The sequence below is a fragment of the Trichomonas vaginalis genome, chromosome II, assembly GCF_026262505.1.
Source record: "Trichomonas vaginalis G3 chromosome II, whole genome shotgun sequence".
Taxonomy (NCBI): Eukaryota; Parabasalia; order Trichomonadida; family Trichomonadidae; genus Trichomonas; species Trichomonas vaginalis.
Window position 1 is genome coordinate 20,602,174 of NC_067204.1, and position 17,828 is coordinate 20,620,001.

The window sequence follows — 17,828 nt, forward strand, 5'->3', positions numbered from 1 at the left end:
ATTTTAATGTAGAATTACAAAATCAAATTTAAAATGAGACTAATTAACTATGCACTTAAAGATTGATTGAACTCATATTAAACCATCTATTATCTATCATTATTAATGCTAAGATTCTTTTATATTGATTTCATATTATAATGGTGGCGGAATGTGATGTGACCGAATAAAAAAAAGCTCATTATAGTTAAGAGAGATAGATAAATAACTTTATTCTATAAGTTGTGGATACAGGATAGCCTTTTTCATTTCAAGTTGATAATCACGAAGCATATCAAATGCTTCACCAATCTTCATTGATGGATGAACTTTTTGCATACCATACATAATTGAATTTCCGAATATTCTAGCATCTCCATCTCCGAAATGAGAAGATGCTGTTCTCAGTCTTCCAGAAATAGTATTAACACCATTCTTCTTAATGGAATATCCTAGAAAACCAACTAAGTTAAGGCCATCTTCAAGAATCTTAAGATTTCCCCATGCATCTTTGAATTTTCCTTTATCGAGGTCAAACTGGCCAATTAAAGAAAGAGAGAATGGAATTCCTGGAACAGGAGCCAATTGACTTGATTTGTTACTTTGGCTTTGTGCAGCTTTGAGAGCAGCGAAATGTTCACCTTTACTTACTCTTTCGTTGAAGTCTGCTCTCATTTTCCTCATTAATGTGTCTACTGTATCATCTTTAGTAACATTTGCAATGACTCTGATGTGGGAGAAGCAATTTGCAATATTAAAATCTGATTTGTTCAAGAATCTGCGAAGATTGATGCATGTGTTAAGCCCACACTTGTCAAACTTGTTATTGAATGCTGAAATTGCTAAAACAACATTTGCCCAATAGTAATCAGTTAAATTCTTAACTTTTCCATTGAGTTTGTATGTCATAAGATCTTTAGTATCTGTATGTACTTCTGTCATTGTTGTGGTTGCTGAGTAATGAAGCTCAAATGGATTTTGTGGATTGATTCTTGTTAAATCTGAATCATTTCCGGCAAATGGCGGCATAAAGCCATTATAGTTCTTAATTTCCTTATCAAAGATATCATCTGATGATATAATAGATGTAGCTGATTGAGATTCGTTTCCATCTTGGTTCAAATAATCAAAAAGATTTCTCAAGAACATTCCATCGCATGCCAAGTGGTTAACATTGAGAACTACTGTATCTTTGTTGGCTCCGATGGATGCAAGAGCTAATTCTTTTGGTCTGGTGAAATTATTATACATATAATCGCATAGCTCAGGAAGACTCTTGTGATCATCTGGTAATTTATACACTGGAGTCTTTTCAAGAGTTTTATAAAGATATTTTCCGTCAGTTGCATGATGTAATCCTGAAACAACTCTGTTCATCTTGATAATTGTTTTTTCGATGTCGTTTGGGTTCTTAAAGCTAAGAGCGAACTGAAGATATGCTTTACCTGATGTGAAAAGCTTTTCCCATCCAATTAGAGGCCTTTTGTTCAGCATTTTGTTCAAGAAAAGTGATTCTATCGTTAATTTTTCTAATCAATCTAGAATTGAATATTGTTTTGGTCATCATTTCTGAAGCATACGATATTCAATAGATTCGTGAATCATTAAGTGAAACATATCATCTCAAAGTGTTTTTAGTTAATAAAATTCCGAATAAACTAAAGAAATTTTGTTGATCGTATGGAGAACTGATTTCATAAAGTTTTCAAAAATATTTTCCAGTTCTTATAAAAGAAGCATTGATGGCAAGCTCTGCTTATTTTCAACGGCCTTGAATTGTACTTCTTATTCCAAAACTCTTGCATTGAATAGGAAATTTGATTTTATCCTTTATCAATAAAAGCCAATAATCAAACATTCATCTTACATATGTGTGTAGTTTCTATTTCTTCTTTTTATTCATTCTTTTATTGATATTATGAAGAAAATCTGAGATGATAATTCAATTTTACTTTGAAAAATGATATGACTTTACATGTATTACATGTTACAGTAAGAAAAATTCAGAACCTTATCATGAGCAGATGGGTCTTACGGGTGTGAATTGTGTCATATGACTTCCGAAGACCCAAGAATAGTTCAATTTTATAATCTAATTCATGAAGAAGAGAAGAGTGGAATTATAGATAGAAAGGAGCATTTTGAATATGCGAATAATCAGCTTCCAAAAGGAGATAATTTGATAAGATTTTACCATTGGATTTTGTCTTTAGAAGTAGTACCATATCAGCGTGAGAAATGGGATTCTGTGATACAAGGACTAAGAAATAATTACGTAGAAATACTCAATCAGCATCTTGAATATGATGAAAATTTCCTTCATAAACCAATAGAAGAAGAAATGGATTCAGAGATGTCAAAGTTGCTTCAAGAAGTTGATAATGATATGAAAAGGACAGTAAATTCATTTAGATCCTCATTAATTTCACATTTAGAAACTTCGGATTTAGAAATTCATACAAGAAGGATGGAAAGAATCTTAATCTTATTCGCAATTACAGAACCAGATCTAAACTACATTCAAGGACTTAATGAATTAATTTTACCAATTTATACAGTTTCTTATTATGCAGGAATGAAACTCAACTATGATGTCATAACAATTGAAGCCGTATCTATGAAATTACTATCCCAACTCTTGATTCGAAATGGTTTAATCGTAATTTATTCATCATTAGAAAATACTCGTCAGATATATCAATATTTCAATGTTATTAACAAAGCAATTGCAATGAATGATAAGGAATTGTCATCATACTTTAACGAAATTGGAATTTTAAATCCGATGCATTATTGTTTCTCTTGGATCCTTACAATGTTTGCCCAAGTACTATGCTTTGATGATGTAATTCGTCTTTGGGATTATTTAGTAATATTAAATGAAAATATGGTTCATTTCCAATTCATGATGACTGCTGCAATTGTTTTATATAAGAAACGAAGTATAATAGGTGTAAAAGCAGATAGAATTATTGGAACTCTTCATTCCATAAAAGATCTTCCTTATATTCCGATCCTTAGGATTGCAAACTCTCTTTACTCTTCTATGTATAGAGATTTAACTCATTGAATAAAAATATTATGTTTGATTATTTGAAATTAATAATTTCATATTTTTATGAATCAGAAATTGCCCAAAAACTCTGTTTTTCTACTTATTAATGTATGTTTTCTTTTAATGTGTATCTGCATGATATATCTTTCAATGAATTTATAATAATATTCCTAGAATTCTGACAGAGAGATATTTGAGTTGAATTCAAAAAATTCTGAAAGATAACGATTGTTTTGAAAAAATTGAATGTGAATTCATATCAAAAATAATTATTTTATAGGCAACAGAATAATATGCATTTTTAACCAAAAATAATTTGATATGAATTCACACTCAAATTAAGGCTTCTCTCCGATGTGAACTGATCCTCTCAATTTTTCCATGATCCTAAGGTACCAAACTCCTCATGCAGTCAGTTTCATGGGACATTACCTATAAGATATCATTGTTTGACCTTTGCAGATATTATAACAGAGGTTATTTTTAAAAAAATCCTAAAATTAAAAGAATTTGAAATTATTCCGCATTTTCGTCTAAAACAAGTTTTTTTTAACTTTGGATAATATGATTCTACTATCCATGTGTTCATCATTGCGCTTACTCCCACCTCTAAATTACATACATTTTATGTCGAAAAAGTAGATTTTGGTCTAAATTTTTTCGATTTTGTACGAGGTCTCCGAAGGGTGGTGAAGTGACTTTTTTAAAACTCTGATGCTATATTCATAATCCTTATTAATTGAATAAGCATAAACCACTCTTCTTTTTTCATTTTATGTGGAAAAACAGGAAATATTTAAATCCAAATTTGAATTTGAGTAGGTGACAAAAGTGCATACTCTTAAACAACCGTCGGATTTCCGGGTGAAATCGTGACACACTTTCGTCTTTCGTAGGCAGTGGTGGTTGTTACAAAAGGTAACTTCGAATGTAGCGTGAAATCTGCAAAAAAAATTCTGAAATTTGAATGGAGAACACAAAAATTGAATAGTTTACGTCAATAAAAAAGAGAAAAATGAAGCCAATGTGTCTCGAACCTAGGACTTAGAGCAGCAATCACAATGTTTATCACATTACACTACATGCATCTCTCACCTCAGTGAATGAGATCAACTATATGATAACTTTTTCCCCATTATATTCTTGTGGAAAAGTGACAAATAGCAACTTTGACCCTCTCTCATTTGAATTTGAAAAAGAATGATTGTAAATGTTTTGATTGGAAGTGTAGTATGCAAATTTATGGTCAATCAAAAGTTTTTCACTTGATAATCTTCATAATTTAATTTGTTGATGAATTTTTGGATAAAAGGATTTCAATTAAGTATTTTCAGATGGAACACATGCTATTCTAAAAGAATTTAGTTTATCATCATGAAAAGATATACTGATAAGAAAAAGTCTAAATTTGATTAAACTGATATAGGGATCGTTGCCTTTTCAAGTTGAATTTCTATTATGAAATTCATAAAAGCCTATAATATATGTTTTGGCAAATAATGTTTTTATATCAATTAAGAAAATCATAATAAAGTAAATTATAGCCTTCCTTATGCCAGATAGCTTATCATACGAAATAGGACATCACTATGTTCCTTATATTAGATTCGAAAATTATGAAGAAGATGTATTTGTATATCTAGATGATGCAAAAAATATTCGCATTACAGATTTTGAATCTCATTGCAGCATTCAATTAGAAGATCATAGGCCAACTTTATTAGTATTTGAAAAATTTGAAATTTAATTTCAAGTAATTATACTTTTTATATTGAATAAATATTTGTTTGTAACATTCTTTTAAATTGGTACTGTTTATTTTTTCGTCTATTCTTTTGAATCTAATTTTTAAAAATGTAGCGTCTTATTGGTTTCGGAATACAAAATAAATTAATAGGTTTGAATATATTCTCTAGGCATTTTCGTAATATACTGCTTGAGTTACATGCTTTCGGTCAAATTTTGGATAATGCAATTTATTCTTGAGCAAAAACCGCGACTTCGGACCTCATACTCTGGAGTATTAATGCCCTACCAACAAGCATTTAAAAGAACCCAAGTTGTATTTTTTTGAAATTTTTTATTTTTGAGATATCAAAATCCCCATCTCCAGAAAGAATGTGAAATGAAAGCCGATACAGACCGTTTGGTCGGAGAGAAGCCTTAAAGATTGAAACTGATGAATTCACAGCTATCTTATGAAGGCAATTTTTTCATAAGAACAATTGCAGAAGGTTATATTTGCACCTTATCTCTTTATTTTTAAAGTTTGGCAAGAGTTCCAAGTGTGAATTCACAATTTATTTTTTGACTCTCAAATTTGAATCAATTCAAACTTAAGGATACCCTTACATTGCGTAGTTAGAAAGAGAATATGATATTGTCATGATTGCTAAAGTTTTAGGCTCCAGAAATGAATATACATCAAACTGAAACAATTGATAAATTGAATGAACTTTTGAGAGGTTCTCAAATAAAAAAAATTATCTAATTTTTTACAATATTACTATTATTTTATCCACATATGTATATATAGTAATTTGAGAAAACTTTTAGGAAAAAATAAGTTTAATAAAAATCTGAATTTTACTTGTTGTGGGATTGTTATTAATTGACACTCCAGACGTATTACTAATAGTTATGCGTATGCAATTAAAGTATTTCTGATGGACAAAATGTGAGATTTATATCAGATAATTCATTTCTATTATTAAGTTATTCATTTATGAGTTTGCACTTATTCGCACTAAATAAATAACTATTAAAAATTGTTTTAATTAATTGACACCATATAATAGAGTGAATTTTGTTTGATCAAACAACAATAGATGATAGATATAAAGCCAAGAAACTTGCTATTAATATGCTCTACTTGCTATTTCAATGTAAGTATGATATTTTCTAAATGTTTCGTTCAGATAACTTAGATATATTAGTCAAAATTTGAAATTTTAATAGCACATATATTAAAAATAATTATTATTCATAAAAGATTAATGAAATAGTAAAAAAAATCAATCAAATTATAAAAATACAACATTTAGAAGAATTCTTATTATCCTTCAAAAAGTCAGTATTTCTGCTGTAATTTTCTACAACATTGTAGTTATTGCACTTTGTCTATGGATTTGTATATATGTTATATATAAATTATATATCTAAACTGCCCATAAGTGCAATTTTTATATAAATTGTTTATTTCTTTAACAATTTCATATGAAATATGCTTTTCTAAGCGTATCAAAGCTGTGTTCTTAATGTGCATGGATATATCAAGAAAAATGTCGAAAAAAATGTGAATTCACAAATTCACTGAATTTTCACTGTTTTTTGAATTTTGCTACAGCACTAATATTAAATAATACTAAAATCTTCTGTCTTTGTAAAAGAATAAATTCTGACAAAAAGTGCTCGTTTAAATTTAATGATCATCTGTATGACTAAGTGGTAAAAAGTGTTTATGACCAAAAAAGGGTTACATGCTTAGTCTATTTTTCTGACAGGATACTCTAGATTTACATGATCTCTATTTCATATCTCCGTTTTTAGATTCTTCGACAGATTTTATGATAGAAAACCAAGATTAACAAATTTCCGGCATGTTAATGAAGAAATCTGCAGCTACCCTCAATATTATTTCAATAATCAGTATCGTTTCTCGTACAATTTATTTTTTTCTCAATAATTTAACAAGAAATAACAATACACACTTGGTTTTACGTATAAAAGCTAAGTGTCGAACTTAATCAACTTTACTTACTTAGCAAATGAATATTTTTGTGGTTGCGAGTTCTGAATGCTGAAGTTTTAGATTTCTCTATAAATGATATCATTGCACTTACAATGTTGTTCCAGCCTATCGCATAAATCATAGAAAATCCAAAAAAAAAAAATAATATAAAGAAAATTCATGTCATGAAGTTCAAAAAATACCGTGTAACATTAAAATTTGTTATGCATAATACATTTTAGCTATTATTGATTTTTTTTAATTTTCGAGAAATTGAATGGTGAGTCCGATAGAGAAATTTTTAAAAATCCTAGTGCCTCATAGAAGTAATTTCCCTCGTCTCCCATACTTCCAAATGTATGCATATGACATAAACTTTTATGCATTACACAAGTGGCCAATAATATCTATAGAGTAAAAAATTAGAAATTTAATTTTTTTATATGATAGTTATATTTCAGATTTGCGAGCGTAACTTTTTTCTCCATGGCATACTTGTTTTAAGAGCAAATGATCAAAATCGTCCTTCAATTATTGAAGGAGCTGATATCTTTTGAAAATTGAATTGAAAGGGTATTCAATTTTCAAATTTCCTCTCAATTTTGGAAACATATCAACTCTATGAATTAACAATTATGTGCCTTCACAGTTTATCAGTCATATAAGATGCTTATAAAGAAAAAAGTTACGCTCGCAAAATATGTTTTTATATAGATTTCACATAAAATAATTATGTAATTTCTAAAAAGAATATTTTTGTTCTTGAATATTAAAGTGTATTGTAGTTTAAAAAGTTTTAAATATGTTGCTAAAATTTCAGGTTTATAGCTCATGTCTAGCATGACTTCTTCGTATGCGCAAAAAATCTGACACGTAAGGGTATCCTTAATCATTTTTATTAATGAGTGCATTGAACAAGATTCTCATTATTGGTGCAAGTGGAAGCTTCGGCAAGGTTGTTACTAGCACAGCATTAGCACGTGCTCTTGATGTTACTTTATTCGTCAGACGTAAAAGTCGCCTTGGAAATTCTGGAAATGCAAAGGTTATTGAAGGTGATGCAACCGATTTGGCAGCTGTTGAAAAGGCTGTCAAGGGTCAGGATGTTGTTTATATTAATCTTGCTGGCGATTTGGAGAGAATGGGAAGAACAATTGTTAAAGCAATGAAGAATCAAGGCGTTAAACGTGTTGTTGCTATCAGCTCAATTGGTATTTATGATGATCCAGTCCCATCAATCCTTCATCCATATCGTGGCTTAGCAGATATCATAGAATCAAGTGGACTTGATTACACAATCCTTAGACCTAATTGGTTCACAAGCGCCAACGAGATAGATTATATTCTCACACCGAAAGGCCAGCCAGAAAGAGGAACATCCATTTCAAGAAAGAGCATTGCAGATTTTGTTGTGAAAATCTTCGAAAATCCAAGTGAATATATTGGTGAAAACTTGAATATTGCTAAGCCAAATTAATATTTGTCAGGTTAGGAATAAAATATTTACTGATATCAATTTTTACATGAATTTTTTCCACTTATCTGAGTGAAATGAATAATATTATGGAAAATTTTGTTAAATTATACTTAATTTTTCCAAAAATCGCTTTTAAAAGTTCAAATCTTCCTGAATTTTATTGATCATCAAATTTAGGATTTATAAGCAACAAATTTTGTTGTTTATAATGTGGTTGAACAGTGTAACGATCAAATTCCATATAATTCAATGATTGACCAGATTTTTCCAAATTTTTGACTGAAGATTTTAATTGAATAGATATTCAAAATAACTCAAGTGTTAAAAAGATATATTCAAACAATATGATTGATTCCACAGTAAAAAAATTAGTGGAATTTTTTTCAAAAGACTTTGATTTTTCAATACCATTGAATCATTTTTAACAATGGGAAGTTACTACACTGAACTAGTGCATTTATTCAATAGGTGCAACAGTACCCTGGATGCCCTGTACAAACTCGAGACAGATGATTTTAAAAGCTTATTGGGGATTTATGAAATGATCAAAGAAAATTTGCTCGAGGCAAAGATCTTTTTCCCACATGATCTGATAATGAAGATCCAATTACTTTCTTTATATAGGAACCGCTATTTTAAATCGTACTGGACCATTATTCAATTGATATGCAGAGAATACAGATTAAATAAAGTTAGATTTATGCCAATTTTTGGTTATTTAGCAAATAGAGATCTTGGAGTCAAGATAGATCCTAAGCAAATAAAACAGATTTAAAAATACAGCACTTTCAAAAATATATTAGATGTTCATGATGAGAATACAGTTCACTGGGCAATTATGCATGATGATGTTAAATTATTAATAGTACTAACAGAAACAGAAGGATTTGATATAAATCAAATGCTCAAAAGTGATCTCTATCCTGATTCAAAGAAAGGTTTCTCATTGCTTGAATTATGCTGTTATCATAAGGCAGTTCAGTGTTTCAAGCTTCTGAGAACAAAATTCAACCTTTCAATTACAAGAATGTGTCTTAATTTTTCATTTTTGAGCGGAAATCCAGAAATAATGAATGAGTGTTTGAAATTCAAGACTCCCGACAAAAAATGTATGAAATATGCAATTATTTCTCACAATATTGATTTTGTTACCTATTTGATGAATGAGCACAACATAAAAATTGATTTAGCAAGTTGCTGTCGGTTCCTCAATCTTAATGCATTTTTCATTTATGTAGACCAAGCAAATGAAATCAACAGATGCTTTGCTTTTTCAGGTGGTTTCAATTCTTTATCTTTCTGTTTATACTTTTCATATAAAGGTGTAGATGTAAATGCAGCAAATGAAAAAGGAAGGACAGCTCTTCATTATGCAGCAAAATATAACAGTTTGGAAATTGCTCAATATCTTATTTCAAAAGGAATTGATGTCAATGCAAGAGACATCAAAGGGTATAATTCGCTTTCATGTGCATTTTATCAACAAAACTTTGAAATGTTGGATTTATTGAAATCACATGGTGCAATTCCCACATTCGAAGTCGGACTTCGTATAGGATTTATGAATAAGAAATAAATGCATATTCATGATTGATGAAATAAAAATTTTATTTAAAATTAAATGATATGGGGTTTTATGATAGTAGAGGAAAAGATAATGTTGGTCTTTTTATAGTTTTTGTGCTATTTCTGCAACTTTTTGATGTGATCTGTAATTTAATGAAAGACATCAAAAAGAACAATAATATTAAAAATTCATGCTTATAATATGCTACATTGAGCATGGCTATTCTTGTATAGTCATAATTTTCATTTGAAACTTCAATCTCATCATAGAAACAGTGTTTCAAAAATAAAATAATTTCTGTCACTTTTTGCAAACGTATAAATGAATTTTGTTGTAGATTGCCTTTTGGAAAGCGTAACTATACTCAATCCAAGTATTGAAGGATCGAATGTTAGTTTATCTATTCCTGGTTTGGAAGAAAAATGTCTTGGTCAAATTACAAAATCAAAAGGCAGAATTATTTACAAAAAGAGTATTATAATGAGCTTTGCAATGGCTCCAGAAGCTAACTCGCAAGAACTCCCGTTAATAATATCAATTTCAAACTTTACTAAAACGTATTTTGGAAATTTAAATTTAATTCCCGGAATTGATGCAGCAAAGAAAGGGTCACCTGTTATAGTATCAAGTACTATGTTTTTACGTACAGAAGATGGTAGAATTGGAGCTGAAGTTAAAGTTCAATACTGTGTTGATTTATTAGCAAGTGTTATACCACAAAGTAATATTGTTCAGGCTGCTTCAAATGATATTAACTACTATGCAATTGTTCAATTAGAAAAAGACAGACGAAATGATGCAAATGTTTATACTCTACAAAATGTAGGAGATTTAGACGAAATGAATACCCTTTCTATGGCATTTGATGAAGGATCGGATTCAGAAAGCTTCAAATCAATCCATTCAGATACATCTTATATTAGTGAAGATTCAAAATCTTCGAAATCCTCAAAGTCATCCAAATCATCTTCCTCATCATCCTCTTCACATAAATCTGCGAAATCTAAATCTTCTCATCATTCATTACCAGAAAAAGACGAAAAAGAAAATAATAAAATGAAATCCGATGATAAGAAACCAGAACCTAAGAAAGAAGCGCAATCTCCGCCACCTCAACCACCTCAAAATCAGCTGCCACCATTGCCAATTAAAAGTTTTGTTGCAGATGAAAAAGCAAAATCAGATCACGAAGAACCTAAAGCAGAAGAAAAGAAAGATAAGTCAGATGATAAAAAGAAGAAGTCAAGTTCATCGAGTTCTGATTCCTCATCATCATCTTCTTCTTCAGATTCTAATGTTTTTGAGGATAAACCTATTCCTGTTGCTCCAGATTCTCCGAAATCAAAGGATATGCCATCCTTATTGGATCAAAGTGTCAGGCAAGGTATGATATGGACAAAAGGAAACAAACCTGATGTAATGACCAAAGATGATACAAAAGTAGAAGAAAAAGAAGAAATTATTGAATCTTCTTCATCAATTGTTGATGAATTCGAAAAAGAAGAGAAAACTGAGAAGAAGAAGGAAGAAACCCCACCTCCTACTAATAATGCTACTCCAGAAAAAGAAACCCCACGAGTTGAATTCGATATCAAAGATAATGAAGATGATTCTGAATCAAGTGAGTTCTTTTAAATATGATATATGTTTGTTAGAAATAAATATTGTTATGTTTGATAGTAATTTTATCTCTTTATAAATTTCATTGGGATATTCCAAAAATTTAGATTTACTTTCAACACATGCTATTTCACAAGAGTTTTTAATTAGATGATTCATCAAGTTATTACTTTTTAGGTGTTTTTGAGTGAAAATTTATGAAAATTTCTAAAATATTTGAAATAAAGCATGTCTCTATAAAGTGTTTTCGACTAAACACCTAACAGGTAGATTAATTTTTGTATAATTGGTCTCGTTAATGAAGATTTTAGAAATTTCTTTCGGAAAATATTTGATTTTCACAGAAATCTTTAATGATTCATACTATTTATAGCTACTAGTTTATAGCCAGTGTGAAATTTTCATAAAATAAGAAATAACCGACAAAGAAAAATACGTTATAAAACAAAAATGAGTGGTGGTAAGCTTCCCAGATTCCCAGTCACTAAACCTCCAAGGGCCGTCTTACATCCAGAGACTGAAGTAGCCACCCGCGAGGTTGCACCAGTTAAGAGACAAAAGAGGAGTCTTCACAAGAAAGTTTCTCCAAATCAACATACAGAATTTCGTCGTTTTTACGATCGTGGAGATATTCCAGTTCGTCTTGTACATACTACATTCAAGAATGCTATTGCTTGGTCAGTTGATCCATCCGTTCTTGACTATCAGCATTATTTACCATTGTTTTTCGATGGTCTTCGTGAAAAGGAAGAGCCATATCGTTTCTTCGCACGTAAGGGCACATGGGAGCTCCTTAAAAACGGTGGCACCCGCGTTCTTCAGTGCATCCCACAAGTTGTTATTCCATTAAAGAAAGCTCTCGATACACGCGATATGGACATTGTCCCAGTTGCACTTCGAACAATGCAGAAATTAGTCAAGTCCAGCGAACTTGCTGGCGAAGCTTTAATTCCATTTTACAGACAACTCCTCCCAGTTCTTAACGAGTTCTCATTATGCAACAAGAACTTAGGAGATCGCATCGAATACGGTCAGAGAAAGAAAGAGAACATCGGAGATCTCATTCAAGAAACTCTTGAATGCCTCGAACTCAACGGTGGTCCAGAAGCTTTCATTAACATCCAATATATGATTCCAACATACCAGTCTGCGAAGGCGCCAGGCGACGACGAATAAATGCTTTTTTTTATTTTACAGAAAAATTACAAAAATTTTAACTAAACAATTATACTCTATATTAAACTACTTGATGTTTAGAAATAATTTTGAGGTTTTTTTAAAAAATAATATAAAAATATAAATTTATTCAATTGATGCAGCCTGGCGCTTAATTGTTATAAGGGAAAGGTGGTCGAGGAGAGATCCGAGAGAGTAAATTCCGCCAAGAATGGCCATCAGTTCGATTACAAAATTCAAAACAGTAGTATCGCGTTTGTACATTACAATAATTGGAGAAACGTCGTAATTAAAGTAAAGTCCAGGGAATTTTCCTGTTGTTCCCTCACGATATCTGTCGTAATGGCTTGATGTAGCTCTGTAAACCTGAAGGGAACCTTTCTGTTCGCGCAATGTGCGGATAAAGTATAATCCTTTGTATCTGCCGACTTCTTTTTGTACTTTCTTGATTCCTTTCAATGGATGATCTCCAAGATCATTTTCACCGATGTAAATATCATTAATTTTATGTGTAAAGTTAAAATCATCAATCGAAATTCCTAAAGAAGAGGTTGTAGTATTCATTTGTGCACCATATGAATCGCCTGAGTTCATTACGATTGTTCCATGAGTTGGAGGAACAATAACGGTACCATAGACATGGCAACTCTCATTTCTAATGTGATTGTAGTCTATAACAGCATCTCTGCATTGGCGAATGGTTGATAAAGAAGGTGGAACTCTTCCTTTCTTTTTGAAGGCGTTCTTGACATCTTTGCATGTATTGCAGCATCCTGATGCTGCTCCATAGCAAGAACCGCAAACTTCTGGTTTCTCTGTCTTTTTATTTTTGATAATTTTTCCATCTGGTCCGATTCTTTTCAGTTTGACTTTAGAAAATGAATCGGATTGGATTTCTTCGAATCTGTCAAGAACTTGAAAATCAATAACTGGGCATGGTAATGAAGGAAATTCGATATCTATGTAAATTTGGAGTTTTGGAACAAAAGGCCAGTCAAGAACATTATCTTCATTGACTGGGAGCTTTGCTTGGTCGACGACGAGTTTTTGTTTTGGAGGTGATGCAATAAATCCCAAAGTCTGAAAAACTAAGAGATAGCTCATAATAGCTAAGCACACTACTGTTACTGTGCCACTGAAATCTGTCTTTCTTGAATGATCTTCAAAAACTTTAGGGAAAAAATCAAAATCTTTCAGAGGCATCGAAAAAAAATTTTTTTCAGAGAATTTTGAGATTTTTTTCATCGCTCTAGCCAAATACTTCATAACCATTTGAACTCTACATACTCACTCTTTGTGCTCACATATTGAATAAGGACATATAACCAACAGATATACACATATTTCACATCAAATAAGTTTCCATAATTTAGTCATGATTTTGAAGATCTAAAATAGGATGTTTCATATAACATATGAATGTGTAGTATTAGATATTCGTCATTGCATCAATAACCCATTGATTGAATAAATAATCTCAAGTCATGAAATCTATTCACATTTGAATATTCAGAATCTAGCCTTATAAGTGTATGCAATATATGTGTGTATGATTGCTCATACAAAAGTTGATTAGAAACACCTGAAAATGTAAAATTTGATTTTCCTCAAAAGCAAATTTACATAAAATAACGTATTTAGATTTATGGATTTATCTGAAGCCCTTCCTATCTCTGAGACCATCACTCGCCTTTCATCACCACATGAAGAAAAGCAGGATGCTCCAGAAGAGCCAAAGGATATTGATCTTGAGCAGTTAAAAGAAAAAGGAATGAAAGAAGTAGAAAATGAAAAACGTCGTGATGAAGAAAGACAGAGAAAAGCAATTAAAAGTCAAAAGAAATACGGAAAAGTAACAGAATCATTCGTCAGAAAATCAAAAGAATTTGTTGAATTTACAAAGACTCAAATGTGTGATGAAATGATTATGGCGTCTATATACTATGTTTCATCATCAATGGCTCTCACTATTGGTCCAGAGCTTGATGATGACGAACGCGCAGAACAAGAAGATATTCAATCTGATTCTTATCAAATATTGAGCTCGTTATACTGCCAGCTTTTGATGTCCCCGATATCATCAAACCTTCCTGTTAGAACAGAAAGAATTTTCTACGAAACTTTAATCTTTTATTTAGACGCTTGTATTACGTTTGCTATTCATACTGCTCCACCGGAAATGATCATTGAACTTATGGGAAATGTTTTCAGAGGTGGAATTAAGGATCCTCAATCCCAAACTCAAGTTGAATTTCTTCCAATTACAGAAATTGTTAAAAAGCATTGGCTTTCTCAAAGAGTTCCTGGAAAGAATAGAGCAACAATCAAACATAGTACATTACGCGGAAATACAAAACTTGTCGAATCTCTTGTAGAAACTTCCCAAGATTACTCCAAATTCAATCCAAAGGAGAGATCCGTTCCTGTTAAAACACAAAAGAAATGGGATGCTGACGGATTTCCAATTGATACAAGAGTTCCTTTCAGAGAAAAACAAATTCCAATTAGCAGCTTAGTTGTTATACCACAACCAAAGCCAACATCAGAGCCTATTAGTACTGTTGTTACTCGTGAGGGAACTCCGCGCAAAGCTGAAGGTCAATGAAAAATTTATATAGATCTATTCATAAAATATTGTTTTATTTTCCATAAATTACCATTTTTTATTTTAACTCAGATATATTTCTTCTTCAAGACCATTTATTGGAAAAATAAATATTATTTTTCAAAACATTTAAAATTTGAAAAACAATTTCTTGTAAATTTATTTCATTTTCAATAATAACACGAATTGCATTATTTAATTTTTCCAAAATTTTTAGATTTTCGTGATTTTATTGCAAAATCTATATTTTTTAAAGAATTTTTTATTCAACTCTGATTTTTTTGGAAGATTGTAAGTGATCTAGTCCAATAAGAGATGGGTGGGTAAGGAGATTTTTGATATAGAAATTAAATAATATAAAAATTTAGAAATATATTTTTTGAAATTGCATCATTTTTTAAGGAATTATAATAGGAATCTTTCTGAATTAAAAATTATAAATAGTTATCCCTTTTAGTCATTTCATATTGTGAATAATAACCAAAAGAAACAACAATTTTTAAAAAGGAATAGTTAATTATTTTTGGTACATCAAAGGCAAAATCTTGATGAGAAAGAAACGACTTCATCTCTAGATTTTTCATTTCAATTTCCTCATTTTATGGCCATCCTTTGTTGGATATCCCTGTTGAACTCTGCACTATTCTAATTCTACGTCTGTGATGATAATTTTTATCTCATGTAATAAATTGCCAGGTGAAATTTTTTTTTTCTATCGGCGGAAAAGGAAAAAAAAACTGAACCCTTTCAAAATGAGTGATTCCGGCTTCGAGGATGTCGATGACTTCCAGGATGTTCCTGAAGAAACAACAAGCAAGCCAGAACCCCCTAAGCAGGAATCCTCAGGATTTGAAGACGCAACTACAGAAATTGCTCCTGCAGAACCAGAAAAATTAGATGCGAATGCACTTGCAGAAGAAAACAAAAAGAGGTTTGTCATGGAGCTGGAATTCGTTCAATCTCTTGCAAATCCTCAATATTTGAACTTCTTAGCCTCGCAAAATTATTTTAATGATCCAGCATTTTGCAGATTTTTACAATACTTACTGTATTGGGATACACCAAAATATTCTAAGTACATTCGTTATCCACAATGTCTATTTTTCTTGCACCAATTGCAAGATCCAAATTTCAGAACATTTCTTCTCAATACAAATAATATTAGAAACATAGATACATGCACATATCAATATTGGGCATATTATATGAGAAATAGATTAGATTTCACGCTTCCGGACGATGATAAAATCGGATTTGTTAGTTTACTTCCTAAAACAGAGAAGAAGAAGGAACATAAGAAGCATAAAGATAAATCCAAACATAAAGATAAGCATAAATTGAAGGATAAACCAGCTAATCCTCAACCTGCTCCAGTTCCTCCAGTATAAAGTTTTACCTGCTTGAAATGAATACAATTTTCATGCAACTTTGTTTTAAAATTTAAAAATTAAATATCGATATCTCCTTTGAGGGATATTCACTTTCTTAACATTAACAAATAACATTTTTACCACTAACAATCCATAATATCAGCTTATTAGTTTTACACAGGTTTATCATCAAAAGAAAACAAAATTTATCAAAAAAACTTTAATATAATTGTAAATTATATATGTATTTCTTCATAAATTCATACAAAATATCTTTTTTATTATGCAATTATGAATTATCCAGAATGACCAAAATATTATTTTTGAAAAATTAGTTATCAGCAGGATCGGTAGCGACATACACCGGCTACAAATCTGCAATTATTATTGTATACAGCTCAGATTTTTATATTTCAGGTAAATACGAAATCAAATTGATAACAAGTCAAGATAATAAGCTTTCTAAAATGTAAATCATATATTTTATAGTTATGAAAATAAGATATCTGTATGTTAAAGAGGGTTCTCTGTTCATTCTAATTATGAATAACGAAATAGCAAGAAAAATTATTTAATTGTAAATGATTGTTCACAAATTAAAGTTTATAAGCCATTATGGGCCATGTAGAGTGCATCACGAAGGATTGTAAGGTTCTTGACTGCAATACCCTTGGCATTCTTAGCTTCTGCAGAGGACATTTGAGCCTGTCCGATCATGAATGGATGATCGCAATCAAGAAGATTAACTTGAACGATAGCACCGGCTTCGAATTCCTTTGGAACCAACTTGATACCTGGAGCCATAAGATCAGCACCACGAAGAAGGGCATTGACAGCACCTTCATCTACGTAGATAACTGGAAGGAGTCCTGGGTAGTCGATGGCTGTTCGGAGCATTGGGAAGACATCACCAGTACCAAGTTCAACCATAACTGGCTTATTATCAACAGCGTAAAGCTTGAGGTGCTGTTCAATAGAATAAACAATAACTGGGGTCTTCTTTGGGAAAATTTCATCGATAATGCCTTCGATAAGTGGCATCTCCTTGATAGCCTGATTCTTCAGCTTTGTAAGAAGGTTACTCTTTAATGTTGTATGCTTCTTAAGCTTTTCGGCTGGGAGTTTCTGAAACATTTTGTTTCTAAATTTCCTTTTGTAAACTCCATCTACTGGTCGGATATTAGTTTCTCTCAAAACACCAAAAATATCAAAGCTTATTTGATGTTTAAAATTTTTCATCATATAATAG

General features: G+C 31.0%; 10 protein-coding genes across 10 annotated transcripts, besides 1 other annotated feature; 7 read left to right on the forward strand and 3 right to left on the reverse strand.

The window, feature by feature from the left end:
- Positions 1-208: 208 nt before the first annotated feature.
- On the reverse strand, positions 209-1,473 carry TVAGG3_0579700 (uncharacterized protein; the record flags this gene model as incomplete). Its single annotated transcript, XM_001319312.2, has 1 exon — positions 211-1,473. The coding sequence occupies one exon, from the start codon at positions 1,471-1,473 to the stop codon at positions 211-213; it is 1,263 nt and encodes a 420-aa protein (XP_001319347.1).
- Positions 1,474-2,030: 557 nt separating this feature from the next.
- On the forward strand, positions 2,031-3,049 carry TVAGG3_0579710 (regulation of vesicle fusion; the record flags this gene model as incomplete). The annotated part of the gene is made up of 1 exon (XM_001319313.1): positions 2,033-3,049. The coding sequence occupies one exon, from the start codon at positions 2,033-2,035 to the stop codon at positions 3,047-3,049; it is 1,017 nt and encodes a 338-aa protein (XP_001319348.1).
- Positions 3,050-3,850: 801 nt separating this feature from the next.
- Positions 3,851-3,880: a mobile genetic element.
- A 3,704-nt stretch (positions 3,881-7,584) lies between these two features.
- On the forward strand, positions 7,585-8,267 carry TVAGG3_0579730 (NAD(P)H-binding; the record flags this gene model as incomplete). Its single annotated transcript, XM_001319314.1, has 1 exon — positions 7,666-8,241. One exon carries the CDS (start codon positions 7,666-7,668, stop codon positions 8,239-8,241), a length of 576 nt encoding a protein of 191 aa, XP_001319349.1.
- Positions 8,268-8,676: 409 nt separating this feature from the next.
- Positions 8,677-10,060, forward strand: TVAGG3_0579740 (spectrin binding; the record flags this gene model as incomplete). Its single annotated transcript, XM_001319315.1, has 1 exon — positions 9,143-9,817. One exon carries the CDS (start codon positions 9,143-9,145, stop codon positions 9,815-9,817), a length of 675 nt encoding a protein of 224 aa, XP_001319350.1.
- A 69-nt stretch (positions 10,061-10,129) lies between these two features.
- On the forward strand, positions 10,130-11,541 carry TVAGG3_0579750 (uncharacterized protein; the record flags this gene model as incomplete). The annotated part of the gene is made up of 1 exon (XM_001319316.1): positions 10,130-11,443. One exon carries the CDS (start codon positions 10,130-10,132, stop codon positions 11,441-11,443), a length of 1,314 nt encoding a protein of 437 aa, XP_001319351.1.
- Positions 11,542-11,873: 332 nt separating this feature from the next.
- Positions 11,874-12,642, forward strand: TVAGG3_0579760 (negative regulation of cell death; the record flags this gene model as incomplete). Its single annotated transcript, XM_001319317.2, has 1 exon — positions 11,879-12,604. One exon carries the CDS (start codon positions 11,879-11,881, stop codon positions 12,602-12,604), a length of 726 nt encoding a protein of 241 aa, XP_001319352.1.
- A 58-nt stretch (positions 12,643-12,700) lies between these two features.
- On the reverse strand, positions 12,701-13,817 carry TVAGG3_0579770 (vesicle-mediated transport; the record flags this gene model as incomplete). The annotated part of the gene is made up of 1 exon (XM_001319318.2): positions 12,731-13,807. One exon carries the CDS (start codon positions 13,805-13,807, stop codon positions 12,731-12,733), a length of 1,077 nt encoding a protein of 358 aa, XP_001319353.1.
- Positions 13,818-14,110: 293 nt separating this feature from the next.
- On the forward strand, positions 14,111-15,261 carry TVAGG3_0579780 (uncharacterized protein; the record flags this gene model as incomplete). The annotated part of the gene is made up of 1 exon (XM_001319319.1): positions 14,250-15,209. One exon carries the CDS (start codon positions 14,250-14,252, stop codon positions 15,207-15,209), a length of 960 nt encoding a protein of 319 aa, XP_001319354.1.
- Positions 15,262-15,956: 695 nt separating this feature from the next.
- Positions 15,957-16,733, forward strand: TVAGG3_0579790 (transcription, DNA-templated; the record flags this gene model as incomplete). Its single annotated transcript, XM_001319320.1, has 1 exon — positions 15,962-16,597. One exon carries the CDS (start codon positions 15,962-15,964, stop codon positions 16,595-16,597), a length of 636 nt encoding a protein of 211 aa, XP_001319355.1.
- Positions 16,734-17,129: 396 nt separating this feature from the next.
- On the reverse strand, positions 17,130-17,729 carry TVAGG3_0579800 (formation of translation preinitiation complex; the record flags this gene model as incomplete). Its single annotated transcript, XM_001319321.2, has 1 exon — positions 17,183-17,713. One exon carries the CDS (start codon positions 17,711-17,713, stop codon positions 17,183-17,185), a length of 531 nt encoding a protein of 176 aa, XP_001319356.1.
- Between the last annotated feature and the right edge of the window lie 99 nt (positions 17,730-17,828).